Raw genomic sequence first — 17,777 nt, forward strand, 5'->3', positions numbered from 1 at the left:
TCATATTTACACAATCAGAAATATCGGTCCCCTGGATGTGTCGAGGTTCATGAATGATTATCTGAGAAGTAAAGAGTGTGAAAAAGATTCCTGGATCAGCACCGACATTTAAAGAGTTCTTCCCTGATCTATATCACATCCTCTCACCAAGATTCATGGAAACTATTTTTGAGTAATCGTCCTTACAAACAAACAAACACATGGACGGGGTGGAGGTCATTACGTATTGATTGTGGTAACATGGAACACTCCAAGCTAACTTTTCCTTCTTATTGCTATTTGTCATTTCTAGCCTTGACACCTGGTGTCACAGCAGCTGCATACAGGACCTGTTCACTGAGCGTGTTTGTCTTCTCCCCTCTGCGGCAGTTTATTGTTTCTGAAACAAACAGGTATTCAGAAACGATTGTTGCTTTAAATTTAGATTTTTAATCTTATCCCACATTAATGTGTAAAAGTGAAGATGCGACTTTCTTACATACTTCATACATCTGTCAGAGTGTAGATTTCTGTTCAGTGATAAAATGTCATAAGTATGAAAGCATGAAGACAAGTTTAATCCACTGAACAGGAGCAGTGCACCTGTCTCACATCTAACTTTGTGCGTATAATCTGACAGGAGATCAGCTGAACAGATATGACAAATTGACGATTGATGCGCTAAGCAAACAGACCAACACCAAACTCGTTAGCGCTCATAAACATTTACTGCATGAACATTGTGACAAAGGACTGAATCCGTGAACCCGACCTGTGACCCTGCTCATTCCAGCCACACAAAAATAACTGCTGGTAATAGCTGCATGCAAGGACAAGCAATTATATGCTGTGAGTAAATGTGCCAAGATTACATTGACATTTTTGCTCTATTTTGCTTAAAGGTTGTAAATTATTTGAAAGCGGCAAAAATAAATTTAGAAAACATAGTTTGAAGTTTGCTGACTCACACAGTGGAAGGAGTTTCACACATTAAATACAACACGAGTCAATATGTTACAGAGGCATTCATATGACTGACACCGTTAAGGTCTTGAGTGATACTTGGTTGGCAGAGGACGGCATTTTGCAGCTGTTAAATTCAGACCCTGCTGTGGCTGTTTGCTGCTCCCTCCTGCAGGAGACGCACAGGTCGGCTGAGTGTTGCTGAATGGCTTGAATTTGAAATCTAGCCTCCCTTATCCTTAATGAACCTTCACGAGAGCAGCAGAACTCATATCCAGGATTAAAACCGGCCAATACAAGCAAATCCACTCAACTCTGCACAAAACAGTCTCTGCACACTCGGCTGAGGAACATCTCTCACTGTAAAGCTGCAGACAGCGTTTCTGTCAGACAGGAGTACGCTCTGAACCGTGCTGTACTGTGATGATGGGGGGGGGGGGGGGGGGATGTGGATGGTGAACTCCTGTATAAACAAAAGTTAAATCTGTGAGGGCTGCCCTCTTATTCCTGAAGCGTTACTGAGCAAAAGGCAGCGTATACTTGTTGCGTTTGAAAGAAAATACATTTAAGACGTCAGCGACAGAAAGGACCCGAACCTGGAAAAAAACAAAAAACCACCTGAAGCTATTTTGTTGCATGTCCCTGGTAAATATAACATCTGCAGATCAGGATACTGGATTTCTCGTATTTTGGAATATTTGGTCGTGACATTTAATAACCGGACATGTTGCTTTGTGAGAACACAGCTTGAATTTAGTCGACACTGAACAAAAAAAGAGAAGCTCATCTCCCACATGTAAGGAAAAGATTACGGACTCCTGTCGCCCAATTATTACCCAAACTTAGCTGAGCAAGAACTTAATATAAAGACCGAGCCGGAACTGATAGACATGAATTGCAGTTACACACATGTCAATCACTGTCAAAATGGTCAACATGATATATATTTATAAGAATTTACATAGAACACCTTCAATTTTTTTTTTACAATCGGCCGGGACAAGATTGCTCCCGTCCCGGCGTCTGGGTCCTCCCAAGTCCACAGTCATTCATTTGCTCCAGAGCAGGGCAATGGCTTTGCAGATGCCGACGTCGTTGTAGTTGAAGTAGCAGAGACCGGCGAAGGTGACCGTGGACAGGAGGAAGAGACCTGCGTTGGCGGCCTTGATCTTTGCGTCACCGTGAACGTAGTCTGTCAACACCTGCCCCAGGCCCCTAAGAGACAAACACAACGTGCAGAACAGATGAGCGGTGAATGAATAATTAAAAATCCAAATGACAGAAACACTAATCATAGCTGTGCATAATGTTTTTAGCCATGTGCTCCCGTTTCAATTTTTCCGTCAGAACATCGTCAGTGTCCGTCAGGACTCAACCTGGTCTGATGTTTGTCATGTCAAATTAGTTCCAGCTTGATATTCGGTCAGAACTGACAGCCCTGATATCCAGTGAGCCAAACATGCTGCTGATTATCGAAGTTTAATAAATACAATCTCTGAAGTTTAATAAACTAGACTTAAGATTAAATCTGTTAGAAGTTGTAAATGTCAGTTGATGCGGTCAATACTCTCTGCATGTGTTCACGAACTGTCAGTCAGGTGTCTGCTAAGTCCTGTTCCTCCTCCCTCCCCCGCTGACCTGCGCTCACTTTACATGTTAACAATAGACACCAACAACAATCAGAAGTTTTGAGGACACGTACGTAGTATTAAATACTATGAGTATGTGCTGACAGCCCCTCCTCTGCCCAACATTCACCAGGGTGCCTCACTTCAAACATTCCTCAGTGCTATAAAATCCTATTAGACACAGACACTGCTTATCCTCAGTACCAGATGAAAACAGGAAGCTTTCTAACCTTTGCGTTCTTCGACACCAGATGACACTTGAGTCTTTATTTAATCTGACCCTTGCAGACACCAACGATCCCCTGAGAGACCAGCAAAGCCTGGTCTGTGGCCTCAACCTGCCACGCTGTTCCGCGCTCTAACTGATGGTAGAGCACATCGCTGTGACACTAAGCTGAAGCCACCTGCTCGAGTCTGCTAACAGTCGCAACTAACCAAGTCTGAATTAACCGCCGCAGACAGCTTCGGTGAGACGGATTAAAAAAAAACCAAAACCCTGGCTCAGAGTTAGCCTTGTGTCTGTTAAATCTTTGTACTGAGTCGCGACCTTTGGCGACGGAGTTTGTGAAGGCTTCAAAGGACTCTGACTCATGCCTCAGTTCTCTTGATCTGTTAAATCACAACATGTGGGTGTTAAGATCACCGGGGTGACGTTTAGACAAATTCACAATTTCACACTGGAATACACTTCACTGAGGACCTCATGTGATGAATCCAACCTCCATGTTTGCTTTTTTTCCCAGGAGAGGTGAGGTCTGTGTAAGTACCTGGTCATTTTGGAGGCTGAGGTCTGTGGCACCGTTCCATTTATTTTATACAAGTGTTTCTAACATTCAGTCTTCCATGATGATGTAAGCAGGGTACACAAAATAATACAAGAAACAACTATCAACCACAAAAAATGACCAACGCCTCTGTAAAACAGCGATTGACGATATACATAACTACGAGTATACGTGAATGATTTACAGTTAAATATTAACTGTTTAAACATTCTAAGCACAAGCAGGAGCTACTGAAGTGTGAGCACATGGTTTTGAGTGAAAGCATAAATGTCCTGGTCTCAAACTGAAGGATCTAGTTTTTGAGTGAATAAAACAAAATGCGGGCTCTACCTCCTCCTTCCTTACACAGCGGTTACACGGAGGCTTTCGGGTCATTGTAAACCTGAGGTGGTTCGAATGAGACTGTGACAGACCTCGACAGCCAAGAGTCAGAGCAGCTGCACGTGTGTGATGATGTGTGAGTCCTCATGTTTTATTGTTTGTAAAGATAAACTCGTGTTATTAGAAATGTTGAATTGGTGTTTATGTGTCACAGACACTTGACAATTCTAAATAGAACATTTTATTCTCATTGGTTAAAGATTAGTGGCCAATTAACGAGCATCAGTTCAACTTTTTAGATTTATGTACTTAGGTGTGCGACTGTAAATAACCTTCCCTACCACTGAGACATTAACTGATCTGACCTTCCTAACCACTAACCAACCAGCAGAGAAAACATGACTGCTGTGTAGTTACCATGCGACAAGGAAGTTAATCTACATCATCAGAAACCTGCGGGTTGGCAGTGATTCAATAAATTTAAATGTAAGGACTTCGAAAGACAGAACACGTTCAGCAGCATTAGAGAAGGTATGGCACCTTCAGACGTATCTTACCAGTGGCCATGCAGTGTCAGCGCAGCAGCCAGGGAATAGTCAATGACCGGACCAGGGCTATAATAGGCCACGGGTCCCATGGCCAGCAGCAGGATGCTCAGCACTCGCTCCGCTGTCCAGTGCAGGGAGGCAGCTTTGGAGCCGGCACCGGCTGAGGAGCAAGAGAAACAGCAGAGTGTCAGCAGACACAATCATCTGCCTGGTAAAACCAAAGACTTTATATAAATTAACAACAGTTAATTGATGTATATTACAGTTGTACAGTGTGTGTGTAAACACACACACACACACACACACCTGTGTATAGATGTTAAACATAGCACTTTATTGAAACCACCCTTTTTGTCCACGTCCAAAAATATTGGAACATGTGACTGACTCGGTTCCCTTTTTCGATGGATTGTGAACATAAAATAGCTCGTAGCACCTGCTCTTGGATTTCACCTGAGAAAACTGTCTGCTGTTAAAATTAACAAGAGCAGAGAGATCATTTGAAGTAGAGAAAAGAGGAAAAACTCTGCGTACGGAGGAAGAGACACTGAACAGGTCGGCTAAGGAAAGCTCATGACAGAAACATTGTCAGAGCTGTGAAAGAAAAAGCTAAATGATACCTAGTTAACACCAAATTTTAAATTGTGTGTAAACCTGTTTAGAAAAGGTGATTAACTTCTTCCCCATTAACAGTAGAGAAGCTGCCTTTCAGTTTTTTTTTTCCCACCGGTGTGACCTCGATGTCACAAGCAACAACAACAATCACCTCGAGACGCATTACCAACACCTTCTGAACTGGAGAATGGAACAACTGCGTGATTGTACGAGACTTCAAGTTAATATAATCTCCATCAGAACATACTGACAATCAGTCAACAAGACTAATGTCAGGTAAACCAACTTTTGGTGTTTAACAGATAAACCTGACTTTATCTGTTAATGACTCGCTAACCCAAAAAGTGTGGGAGGTCTGCAGACCTCACGTGAACCTGGTGTCAAAAATACTGACACCGCTGTCGCATCTGGTGTGGACCACACTACACCAGGACTGTGGGCCAGCTGCAGGGTGTCAAACCACACAAACTGAGCTCCCTGCCATAGCATCTTACTTTTCTTAAAACTGAGCTCTTTTACTTTATTTGAATTCGCTTTATTTAAAAGGTCCTCTCTTTTTTATCTTCTCCATGATATTACTCTGATTGCATTGCCGAGCTCACCTTTCCTCCTTCTGTCCAACCCTTACCCATTAGTTGGTGTAGGACCGCTCGACGTGGCCAAAAATGATATCAGGATAAACATTTTCATACAAAGTCAATATCGATAAGTATCTTGATAAATGTCACATTATTATTTATTATTATTATTTAAGTTTAAAATCAGATTTTTGCTCTGGAGTGAGTGTGTGGTTCCTCACTCCTCTTCATGAACAGAGAATAACAAACTCTTGAGGTTGATCTATAATTTGTAAAACTTCCTCACTTTCTGTTCCTGTTTCAATTTCCATGTACAAAATTAAAAATGCTCCGCTGTCTAAAATATTTCCTTTGAAACGAGAATTAGCTCTGTTTGATTCTGTTATTAATCTGAATTTATAGCATATATTCAACCCACTCTAATTTTTCTGTATTCATATATGTCAATATTTCTCTTATAAAATATAATGTATAAAAATGTATAACCTATATTGATATATATACAATATGTAAGCATTATATCGATACATATTGAACTTTTATTATATTATTATTGATGAAAATTATGTTGAAATCATTAATTCATATTGTTTTATTGCCTGGTCCAAGTGCTACTACTGTAGATTCTGTCCAACCGGAGTGCAGTGCGGTGGACAGATCTCTCTCACATACAGTAGATTAGATTAACTTTATTGATCCCAGTTGGGAAATTGTTGTGTCACAATGAATGGTGCTATGATACCTTCATGTTTAGTGAGACCTTAGTTACAACATGCTGCAGTGATAATGGAGTTCAGGTCAGTCAGAGGTGAAACTGTGTTGTGCTGCTGATTCACACGACACTGACCGTACAGAGCCTGCGACGCATGAATCCTGGCTGTCAGCAGGTGAGGCTGCTCCTGGTATTTGTGTGGTACAACCAGAGGTCTGGACAACAGAGTGGTTTGGTACAACAGAGCTGAGGAGAAAGGACAACATGTCACATTTACCACCAACATGGAATCAGCTGGAATCAGCACAACAAACCACATTTAATTCTTATAAAGCAAATTATTTAAGCATGTCTTGACACAACGGAGATTATTTATATGTTCTGCTCTGGTCTGTGATTGAAATCTTTCTAAATGATAATGCAACAATACAGACAAACTATTCAACACTCACAATGTGTGTCACACAATCACAACTTCTTATTTAGTGTTCAATGTGATTTATTATAATAACAACAACAGTAATACTAATAAAAATGATTTATATAGAATCAGTCGTGTGCTTTACAAGTCACAATAAAATGCTTTACAAGTTCAAATGAAAAACGAAGGGGGAATCTTTTTATTAGAACATATTTTCTGTTTTGCAAAACTGTATTCAGCCCAAAGTCACGTGACTTCTACCGACATTGAATATGATTCATTAACCACAGAGTGAAAACAATGACCTGTATGTTCATGGTGCAAATTAAGCTATTAAAGGTTCACTGTGCAGAATTTGGTGACATCTAGTGGTGAAAAGTCACGTTGCAGCTGAAAGTTGAAAGTGTTCAGAGTGGAAACATCAGTGGGATTATTCGATATCATCTCTTTGCCAGTAAGACCCCTGTGCTCTTGAGTGTTACACACTGAGGCTAATCACAGATCTCAGGTGTTTCCCACAGTTAGAATAAAGGACATTAACGTCACTGACGTGAGTGAAGCTGTGATTCACAAACGTCGCAGAGCAAGAACGTCACGGTGGGTTTGGCTGCCTCTGACTGAGCGTCGCTATTTATAGACAAACTATATAAAGTGTATAAAGTGTGTAAAGTGTGTAACACCAGATGAGAGGATCGAGTGAGTTAAACACAGCTGGTTCATCATCACCACAGACGAGAACACGAGTGGACTCCTGCACAGCCGCCGAGCGACTCGTCCTCTCCGTCTCGACTTCAGTGAAGTCAGGACACACGGTCAAACACTGGGGGGGACACAGGGGGGACACACAGGGGGACAGACACACAGAAGAACTCACGTCTGACTCCTCTGCGACACACGGAACCCAACCTGACGATCGCCGCCATGATGATACTCCGACCAAGGTCACCACAGTTACCCGGATGTAGTTGCTGTGTCGTCAGCGGCACAAAGATGTTGAGTGTGAGAGGAGATCAGTCAGTCACGTACAAGTACTACTACTACTACTACTGCTAATACTGCTAGTACTAATAATAATACATGGTTACAAAGTGCTGCAGAAGTAGAAAAATACAAGTACAAATAGATACACTTAACAAAAGCACAAAATACAAGTACACATACAGCAAATCATAGAAAAGCCATGCAACACTGAGCAATGCAATAAAAAACAAAACAGACAAAAGAACAAACACAACTCAACAAAAGCAAAAAAAAAAAAAAAATCGACACATGATGTGAGTTTACAGCTACTTCTAAAAGTGAAGCACTCATTTGGCTGATCTGATTTCAAGCGGTGTCGGAGCTGAACGCATAAAAGCGTGATCCCTCCTTTTTATTAATGATTGTCTGCTCTCAGGGTTCTCTGAGAAATGTGAGGGGTTAAAAGTTCTGACTTTATGAAGCAGAGACAGTGATTCATAAGTGAGTCAGTAGAATATTACATGGAAGCTGTGAGGTTTGGCTCGGACTGGAGTGATGTGTTCTCTCTACGTTGACTGTAAACACTAGGTTATACTGCAGTTTGTTTTGCTCACATTGGAATCACAGTTACACAAGACACTTCATCATCATAGCTTTTTAATTAGTTTAGATTTGATTGTACAGATGTAATTACAGCAAAAAGATGCAATATTTCATAATAATCAGTTATTTGATGTGCTGCAAACTGGATGCACAATCCAATGTTATGTTTGAATTAACTGACTCAAAAAATGTGATCAGTTGTCGGTGACACAAAGTCCTGTGTGTGTTTGAATCCTTGTGCACTTGTAAAATATGATGAGTTTCTTATATTCTCATGTGTCCTGTTGTTCATACTGATGTGAAGCAGTGAGGTTAGGAGAGATCTTAATTTGAGTTTGAGTTACCTTCTCTTAAACGTTGAAAATCTTTGTCAGTGTCACTTCCTGAGTCGCAGTAAAAACGCTGAGTTATAAATCACATGGATGGTGCAGCTGAGCACGGGCCAGCGCAGCAATGCCGGTCCTACTTCCCCTGACGTCACGCAAACCTCCCGAATATGACCTCAGATGACCGAGGCATCTGAAGGGTTTGATTATGACGTCGTTCTAGTTTACATAATCCATCCACCTCTTGTCTCTTGTAAGCAGCTGAAAACAGATTGATCTTGTATTTACAGAATAAGAATGACACTGATGCTAAACCTTGTTTTTATTGCATCGTTAATGTGTCACAGTTGTAATCAAGTGTGCGAATAAAAGACACAACCCCAGGTTTTCTTTCTGGTTGGTCCTAGTTGTTGAAGCAGACATGAATGTGCAGCCGACCGCAGTCTGCATTTTAAATACATTCAATCCGCAGAAAGAACCTTTGCTTATTGGCTGCAATCAAGCCAGACTCCACTTCTGAACGCCCCCATGTTGTTTTAACTTATATGTAAAGAGCTGATTTTACAATAACAGCAATGTTCCTATATACTGAAACATATAGAAATAAATTAATGAAAAAAAATGGGACAAATTATTCATTTTCTTTGTCCGAACTCCTGTCAGATTGACAGTAGACCAGCTCATAGTGTCACTCAGACACAATCCGGACATTCTGATGTAGAGTTGCAAAATGAACTCTGTATAAAAGATCATCATACAACCACTTTCACCATTCAGTGCATATTAGAATCAAAGCAACACGTCCTGTTCCACTTTAGATTGAGAGTAGACAACGTCACTACTGCACCTTTCAAATACAAAGTATTCTAACTAATTCAAAATACCACCAGTAAATAAAAGAGTTTAAACAGTGTGCAGGATGTAATTCATGTAATCCAAAATAGTGAGAGTGGTTTTGAACTTGAATCACATTACCCTGATAAGTAAACTGTGTTTAATTATGTTTTTCAAAATGCATTTATATTTCTTGACATTGAGTGTTATCATTTGTTCAGAGTACAAATAAAGTTTTTGGTTTTTTTATACTTCCCAGTGTTGTTGACAGTACCAGTGCTCCCTGCAGCCGCCTGCTCTTCCTCTATTGACCAGAGGGGGCGCCGTTCATGTTGCAGGCGCTTCAGACACCCCCTGTGTATGATTTGTAGATCTGTGCTTTTTACCCACAAGCCACTGCGCCCGGCTCCGCGACAGAAGGTGACCTCGCTCCTCCACGTTTTTTCCTCCAGGAGCTCGGCACCGACCCGCCGCTGCTGCTTTTACGCTGCGTAACGACGCCATGGACAGTTTCGACAATTTCAGCGCGTCGGAGAAGGCGGACGCGTCGGAGCTGCAGCGGATGATCGCCGTGGAGCAGCAGAAGGCCCAGTTCCAGGCCCAGGTGTGTTTGATAACCGGGGCTCAACCTGAATGTTTTAACCGGTCCTGTGGCTCCCAGGTCCACAACACGTGAGATCACTGATCCCAGACCTGAGCGCGTCTCCTGTGGTGGGACTGTAGTCCCTGACGAAGAGACAACCTGAGAGTCCTCTGCGGAAATACACTGTTAGAAAGTTGTTGATGGTATAACACTGGGAGCTGGTGGAAAGAAGTGCATTCATATCTGCATAACAAGACAATTATACCCAATTAGAAATAGTGTGGTCAGCCTTGATAGTGGAGTTTGTGTCAGTACATGTGGCTTGTTCCAAAACCCTGTTTTTCCCAGTATTTTATTCAGGCCTGTCCTTCTGAACAATCTGGTGTCGCCATGCTTTCTTAAATATGACATTTAGGCCCATGTCCCTGTAGTTTCAGGACCCAGCATGGCACAGTGTGATACACGGCTCATGGTTTCTTATTGTTACTGCACTAAGAATGTTTTAGATGTGAAGAGATCAGTTACAGAGAGAAGCTTGAGTGTGTGAACTCAATGATGTAGAAAACACAGATGTAGGTGTTAGTTAGCCTCAGTATTTGCATGCAGACATATTTGGAAGACATCATTCCATTCCACTGCTGCACCGGCATTGATCAACTGTTGTTTGACCAGTGTGTCACATTTGCAGCTGACTTAGCTGTGACTTGTCAGAATCTCACAGCCGATGATCAGAAGCTGGTTCACTAAAAACACATGAGTTCATCTTCAGTGAGAGGGACCAACGTAGAAGAAGAAGACACACCCCTCCGATGAAGATCAAGTTCTTAAATGACTCCATTCTTAGATGCATCGCGGTGTGGACTTGGACGCCTCTGCAATGATGCAGTGACAGAACACAAAGATTCATGTTTTCCACTACGTTCATTATTTTAGCGATGTCCGACGCTGAATAATTACAGCCAGCGCTGCTCCAGGACAGACGCTCATTAATAGTCCGGCTGTCCTGTGTCCGAATCATCTTCCTCCTCTGACCTGCGCTTGTTTTTTGTTTTTTTAATCCTCAGTCTGTGTTTGGATCCTGTCAGTAATCACGTACTGATAATCCATCTGTTTGTGTGGTCTGTTCCATCACCGTGAATTATTAATCCCATACTTCTGTTAATCAGCTGTATTCTACTCCTCTTGATTCCAGGTGCACAGCTTCACTGACATCTGCTGGGACAAGTGTGTGGAGAGTCCGGGCTCGAAGCTGGACTACAGGACAGAGACGTGCCTGGTGAGCTGTGTCGAGCGATTCATCGACACCACGCTGACCATAACCAACCGCTTCACACAGATGGTGCAGAAGGGCTCTCATTAACGATGGAGCACAGATGCCAACAGGACTTAAATTATGTCAAAAATAAAGTTTTATGCTTTCCTCACACGTTGATGGAAGATAATGTGAAGAGAACGGGTTTTTTATAACTCACTGTTTAGACTGATGGTGCTTGACGGGTCCAGAAAGAGTCATGTAATGTGACCTTAATGAACTGACACTGGGATCCTCAGTCTACTAAACAAAATGGGGGACGAGCAGCTTCCTCTGGACAGAGTTCATCCACCAGCACGTGGAGAGAAGATCTGGTTTCAGACGGACTTTTTTTTATTTCTGTTTTTAGTGTCGCACCAGTGATAAAAAATCATGTAACTGGGAAACAAGGATTTAAGATGAGAATTTATTGAAGCATGGCCACATGAATATCAAGAAAAGCTTTGATTAATAACAGATTTATTTCATATATTCATCTGAAACGACTGAAAGCTCCCGATCAAGGCATGTCTTGGTGAAATATCTTTGAAATAGATTCTCCTCTGCTCAAGTTAATGTATCCTGGCACAATAAAATAAATGTACCGTAATAAAGTAGAAAAAAAAAACCTTCATGAAATCAGTCTGTTGTCTCTTTGTTTGAAAACATACTCATTGGCCAAAGAGGTGGGGGGGGGGGCAATATTATGAATGCATATACACACATATATATATATATATATATATATATTGGCCTTGTCAGTTATTGTTAAAAATGAATCTTTCTGTTAAAGCTGCCAAAGGCTGCATGTAGTAGCAGCGGCGAACAGCAGATGTCTGTTCATGGCGTTATCATGGCGTCTGTCCCCGGTTGGGGGGGGGGGGCAATAACATTTTAAAGCAATTACTTTATTCAGACATTTTATTTTCTTGTACCTAAGAGTTTTAATAACTGAAACATAAACCGGCTGAACTGAAATTATAACAATGATAATAATAATAAAATACAGACATTAAAGATTCGATGGCGTACAGAGAGGATTCGGAGCTTCCAGAACATTATGTTTTTCATTTCTCTGAATGTGAGTGAATGTGTTCGAACGTGTGTTAAGAGAAAAGTCCGAAACAAAGCTACAGTGTGAAGCTGTTGATATTTTTCGCTGCCCTGAGTGCAGACTTCATGGCAGTTTCAATCCACCCATGAGGCATCGCTGTGTGTTCTCCTGCAAAGTGCACCCGTCCCTCACTCTGGAACAATTCCCTGGCGTATTGCCCCTGCTGGTAGGGCATGAACAGGGCGAAGGCTCCCAGACTGTAAGGATCCAGGCCCCATTTCTTCACCAGCCCCCCTGTCCACAGTTTCCTAATTCCTTCTCCGTGGATCTTAACCAAGTCGTCCAGGACCACGGCCATCACCTCCTCCTCGCTCATCCCTTGGAAGAGGGTGGAGTCGTCAGAGCAGGTGTAAGATGCCAGGAGGGCCCCTGCGTCTGTGCCCTGGAAGGTGTGGCTGGGGTAGTAGATGAAGCGCGAGGGGCGGTCCGTGATGCTCTTCCCCCCTCTGATGCCCTCCTTCTCCCAGAAGCGCTCCCTGAAGCTGAGCACCACCTTGGTGGAGCTGATGTAATGGACCGAGCGCAGGGCCTCCATCTTGTCCCCGGAGAGAGGGGGCTGGAAGTCAATGAAGAGGGTGGCCTTGGCTGTGGCCGTAATCAGGGCGTAGTCCACTGTTAGGTTGGTCAGAGCGCCTGAATTACGCCAGTCCTGATATGTGACGGTGACATTGCTGCCACTTGTTTGGTGGATCAGCTTCACCTTGGAGTTGAGAAGGATTGTGGAATTTAGCACCTGGTAGAAAGCCCTGGGGAGATGGTCGAAGCCATCGGTCACTTCGAAGTACCTGGAACAAAACACTCCTTTACAAACCTCTTCATCACAATACAGCAGTAAACAAACCCCTGAAAGTCTCCGTGTTCCTGAGAGTTACATATTGAGATGTTTTTTTCATTGGATATTTTCTCTTCACTGCCTGAATGTAACACTGCATCTTTGCCTCCTTTAATAATCCTCATATCTAAGATACGAATGAGCCCAGCCTCTGTCTCTGCAGCTCCGACTCTCACACAAACTCTTTCAGGATCTTCTTTTGTGACTTAAGGCTACAGGCAGGAGAGTTTGTGTTACTGTTGCTTGTTGAATTAAAAGAACAAATGCACAATATGCTGTGTATTTTAATCAGACTGAAAAAACGATGCACTGTTGATAGACACATAATAAAACGGAATATTTCTCACTCAGTGTTGTCAGAGATGTCTGACTGGATGTACAGCGTCTCCAGCAGTGATGAGTAGAAGAGGCTGTTTTCATTCAGGATGTCTCCGATCATCCTCAAGCCACCACGGCTCAGGTTGCCCTCCTTCACCAGATATTCCTGTCAGCGGTCGAATGTCAAATGTTTTTCAAACTATGGCCTGTGTGACATTGCTCAGACATTTTCAAAATACACAAACTGTTACCTGCACTGTGTAGGAATCATATTTATGCAGCATGGCACTGCAGCCAAAAGTCTTGAGGTCATCCTTCAACTGTGCACATACAAAGAAAGAAGATATTTAAGTCAGTCTTTATCAGACTTCATTTTTACAGCACTTCTCATCAAAACCAAATAACATAAAATGTTTGACATTAAAATACAAAAATATTCTGTTTTGCCAGGTATTTGTTTTGTACTTGAAGAATTTAATGACATGAGCTGTTTCTGTGTGTTTGCTGTGTTAATGTAGTGTGTATGACTGTGTGTGTGGTGGACCCCAGGAAGAAGAGCTAACATGTATTCTGTATGTATTGTGATACTGTTGGTGATGATCTAACAACATCATGAATTATTCTGAGAGGAACGTAGACAAACCTTCCACAGGGCCTCACTGAAGAGTTGAGCGGCTGACTTCCCCCTCTCTCGTTCGCTCACGCTGTAGTTGAGCAAACCAGGGTTATTCTTCACAGCATAGGTTTTCTCTAGCACTCCATTGACCAGATAGTAGGTGTTGATGTCGTCTTGGATGAAGTGGTTGAGGGAAATCGGTAATTTGGAGGCAAAGGAAAGCAGGATCCTGTGGAGTATTATTATCAAAATCATTATTTGTAAGATTTTTCATTTTAGCTTTTCTCATTTTTTTAATGACCAGTGCTTACAGCTCTGCTTTGGTCTCTACCAATCCCTGAGGGAAATATCGGGCTATCAAATAAGTCACTGATTTCATTATTCACAATTCTGAAAATGCTCAATGTCCACACAATTGAGTTCGGGCTTCCTCTGGAGTCATTAGGGGGCTGGCCTGAGAAACTCTGGAGAATTTTGTAGAGGGCGCTATTAAGCCATTTTGGCACGGCCATTTGCAAGACCCATATAAAGTTTTAAAAAATTTGTAATTTCCGACATGTTTTCTAAATTTTCGAGCATGTTTAGGCCCCTAAAACTGTGATCAATAGTACAAACTAAACCTCAACTTGCCACTTGTAATGCCTCGGCAACAGCGTTCAGCAAAAACAAGATTCGTAGCGGTCGCAGCTCTGGTCATAATGATAATGGACTGTTATGATATCGGTCGGACTTTCTCACTGCAGCACGTTAAGCTTTGTCCTTAGTTAACAACTACTAAAATGCAGTCGTGGTGAATGCCCTTGTGGTAATTGTATTTAAATACTGTACTTGAGTGAGACACTCACTTATGGAAGCTGGGGATCCTCATGGGACCCATTTCTGCATACCAGCCCTCTCTCCTGTTCCTGAAGGTCTCCACACGTCCTCCAATACGGTCACTCGCTTCTATTATGGTCACCTTGTTGTCATGGGGGACACAGAATCATCGTGTTAAATACACAGCATACAACCATTTCAAGGATTCAAGGAATTAACGCGCAGTAAAATACCACCGGTACATTTCAAGACAAAGAAATAGCCGCACGCATCGACATCCTGAGGTTCTCCAGACAAACTGTGTGAATGGTGCTCAGAGCACGAATGCCAGGTCAGGTATTACATCTGAGGGTTTTAACCAGTTGTTGAAAGGTGTTACACATGTTCTGTATCACAGCATCTTCCTGAATGTTTCCAGTCATTTTCTACACTAAAGAAATCAGTCATCAGTCATAAAGGGACCGGTTTCATTGATTTGCTTGTCAACGGTGACAAATGGTCAAAATTAGTCAAAGTAGTCAAAATGGACAATATTCCACATTTTAACTATGTACTATTTATATCTTAGTTTAATTTATTTGTGTATTTCAACTGGATGAAAGACTTAATTCAGTCATACAGGGCATCTATGGGCAGCACATTTTCTATGAGGGGCAATTCAGGGTCCACTATCACAGCTCAAGGTTATTTATGCAGATGTGGAAGACTGGGGTCAAACCCTCAACACACACACACACACACACACACACACACACACACACATTGTTAGATCAAGAGGTTTGAATGTTTTCAAGCTGAGGTCATTCTGTCATCACCACCAACAAATTTTACCTTATGTCCAGCATCTTCTAAAAACTTTGCAGCCGTGAGTCCTGCGATGCCGCCACCGATGATTGCCACATGACGGGGCGTCTTTGCGGCGGGGAGGCCTTTGTTCACGATGTCGAGAAGCTCACTGTAGTCTGTGTCTTGGAGGCAGTCGCTCAGAGGGTCTCCAGTGATCCCACTCACAGCAATCACCACAACCCCCACTAGAACCAGAGGAACTGACGCAGACAGAAAGAACCAATTCAAGGGGGATTAATTCAAAGCATCACGAGGTGAATATGCAGAAGAGAGGGAATATTCAGACTTTTAACATTTCAAACTGAAACCTGTTCAGCTGACAAACTTCCTCATGTCTCTCGCCTCGAAGTAAAACCTATGACAAATGGCTGTGTAAGGATAAATGTTGTGGTCATTTTGCAGAAATTCACATATACTGTTATTCTAATTTAGGTTAGATTTTTTACTTTCATAATTAATGGAATTCCAAAAGCTGCATTGGGGTTTTACATAGATACCTATGTGTATTGCCATTTGCACAAGTACTACATAAAATTGATACGTAGGGATTCAGGAATTTTACAAGAAAAGCAGGCAAAATAAAAAAGCAGCAAAAAACTATTAATAAATAAATACACACACACAATATATACAATCAGCTATGCAGTTCTGAAGTATTGCGCAAAAGGAAACAGAATACACTGAAATATTTACTCAAGACATTGAAGTATTGCACCAAATGTAACTATTGAATGAGTGTATTATGTCTTAATGTTTTAATACTTACAGAATTTGCACAGTGCCATGTGAGGGATCATCTTGAGGATGGAACTCCAAGGTCTAGACTTGTTCCCTGTGCTGCTGCTCCTGACACTATAAGAGGGAAAGGACACCTACCAAAGACACAGAATTAAGAAGTTAAATTCGGTGATGAACTAGTAAAACTTTAATATCCACCTGATCCGAATAAACTCGGACACTCACACATTAGCATTACTTTCAAAAGTGAAATGAGATTTCTCTCAGGCCACATTCCACTCACCTTTATCAAAGGTAAAGTCTCGTACGTCATCATAAACCTCTGCATGACTGAGGTGAAATGAGTAAGTCCTGGATAAAGCTTCACTTCTAATGCTGCGTCCGTCTATATGAAGCAACCTGCAAAACCTGGATGCGTGGTATGTGTGAAATTGCGCACAACGTCATCTTAATGAGGGGACTGTGTGGCTCCTCGAGACTTGAGTCTGGAAATATTTTCCCACACCGGCTCCAGAGTCAACCATACTGAACAAATCAGATTAGTGAGCTTCTACTAGTCATCTGCATACCTCATTTCCTCCATCTTCATTCATTTCAATATCTGACCTGAAAGTCAGTCATACCAAAAAAAATGCCTGGTTCTAATTTAAAGCTGCAATACATCGCATGAAACATTGTGCACACAACAGCACTACATTTGTCAGTTGTTTTAATTTAATGTCATATGATCTGTAATGCCATAACAAAGCAGTTCCACTCACCTATCTCCTTCTGTGTCCACTAGGTAATATCAACATGGTCTGATGTAACAGTAAATTAAAGCAAAAGCAACACAGTCAAAAAGGAGCAAAGTTTCGTTTTCCTGACAGCATCAGTGGCTGTGATGACTCATATAGCTTAAGTCTTCTGTAGGAGAGGAAAGTGAAAGTGGAAGAAATAAATTAAGTTATTTAGGACATATAAGATTATTGAACTGAAAGACCTGTCAAAAACCAGAAAGAGCATGAGGTGTCTGCATTTCCAGTGATCTGCTGACTTATGCCACAGCCTGGTTTAAACTGCAACAGTTGCTGATTCAGCAGAAAGTGGGAATCATTCACCTGATCAGCAGGTGAGACTAAGTCACAGTAGCTGCCAAACTGCCGAGCAGTAAAGGAAAGGTGTGTAGCTGAGTGTGATGCTGTCATTGGGCGAGAGGCAGGTTTTATCTCACACTTTGTCATTATATGGGAAAAAAACTGAGGTCACCGAACTAATGAGGCTTCTGGAGAGAAATCATCCATGTTAATGAATAATGTGCATAAAGCTGCTGCTCTCACAACGCACTGAGAAATCAGACAGATCTGTCAG

The 17,777-nt window shown here is 41.9% G+C and overlaps 3 protein-coding genes across 6 annotated transcripts; 1 reads left to right on the forward strand and 2 right to left on the reverse strand.

Moving 5' to 3' along the window:
* Positions 1 to 406: 406 nt before the first annotated feature.
* Positions 407 to 8,509, reverse strand: sdhdb (succinate dehydrogenase complex, subunit D, integral membrane protein b). 2 transcript variants are annotated; one of them, XM_069534975.1, is made up of 5 exons: positions 8,458 to 8,509; positions 7,425 to 7,518; positions 6,265 to 6,375; positions 4,234 to 4,384; positions 407 to 2,157 (listed from the first exon to the last, which is right to left on the reverse strand). In XM_069534975.1, exons 2-5 carry the CDS (start codon positions 7,471 to 7,473, stop codon positions 1,992 to 1,994), a joined length of 477 nt encoding a protein of 158 aa, XP_069391076.1. In that variant the 5' UTR covers positions 7,474 to 7,518; positions 8,458 to 8,509; the 3' UTR covers positions 407 to 1,991. The 2 variants fall into 2 exon arrangements, with proteins under 2 accessions (XP_069391076.1, XP_069391075.1); XM_069534974.1 differs by lacking the exon at positions 8,458 to 8,509 and having other exon boundaries at positions 7,425 to 7,537.
* Positions 7,113 to 11,786, forward strand: timm8b (translocase of inner mitochondrial membrane 8 homolog B (yeast)). Of its 2 annotated transcripts, none has more exons than XM_020102759.2 (3): positions 7,113 to 7,362; positions 9,533 to 9,877; positions 11,049 to 11,786. In XM_020102759.2, exons 2-3 carry the CDS (start codon positions 9,776 to 9,778, stop codon positions 11,214 to 11,216), a joined length of 270 nt encoding a protein of 89 aa, XP_019958318.1. In that variant the 5' UTR covers positions 7,113 to 7,362; positions 9,533 to 9,775; the 3' UTR covers positions 11,217 to 11,786. The 2 variants fall into 2 exon arrangements, with proteins under 2 accessions (XP_019958318.1, XP_069391077.1); XM_069534976.1 differs by lacking the exon at positions 7,113 to 7,362 and having other exon boundaries at positions 9,683 to 9,730; positions 9,764 to 9,877.
* On the reverse strand, positions 11,564 to 17,556 carry il4i1 (interleukin 4 induced 1). 2 transcript variants are annotated; one of them, XM_020102757.2, is made up of 8 exons: positions 17,189 to 17,556; positions 16,456 to 16,561; positions 15,675 to 15,889; positions 14,873 to 14,985; positions 14,055 to 14,256; positions 13,663 to 13,731; positions 13,441 to 13,577; positions 11,564 to 13,046 (listed from the first exon to the last, which is right to left on the reverse strand). In XM_020102757.2, exons 2-8 carry the CDS (start codon positions 16,484 to 16,486, stop codon positions 12,278 to 12,280), a joined length of 1,536 nt encoding a protein of 511 aa, XP_019958316.1. In that variant the 5' UTR covers positions 16,487 to 16,561; positions 17,189 to 17,556; the 3' UTR covers positions 11,564 to 12,277. The 2 variants fall into 2 exon arrangements, with proteins under 2 accessions (XP_019958316.1, XP_069391074.1); XM_069534973.1 differs by having other exon boundaries at positions 16,711 to 17,190.
* Between the last annotated feature and the right edge of the window lie 221 nt (positions 17,557 to 17,777).

Source organism: Paralichthys olivaceus, chromosome 11, assembly GCF_024713975.1.
Source record: "Paralichthys olivaceus isolate ysfri-2021 chromosome 11, ASM2471397v2, whole genome shotgun sequence".
Classification (NCBI taxonomy): Eukaryota; Metazoa; Chordata; class Actinopteri; order Pleuronectiformes; family Paralichthyidae; genus Paralichthys; species Paralichthys olivaceus.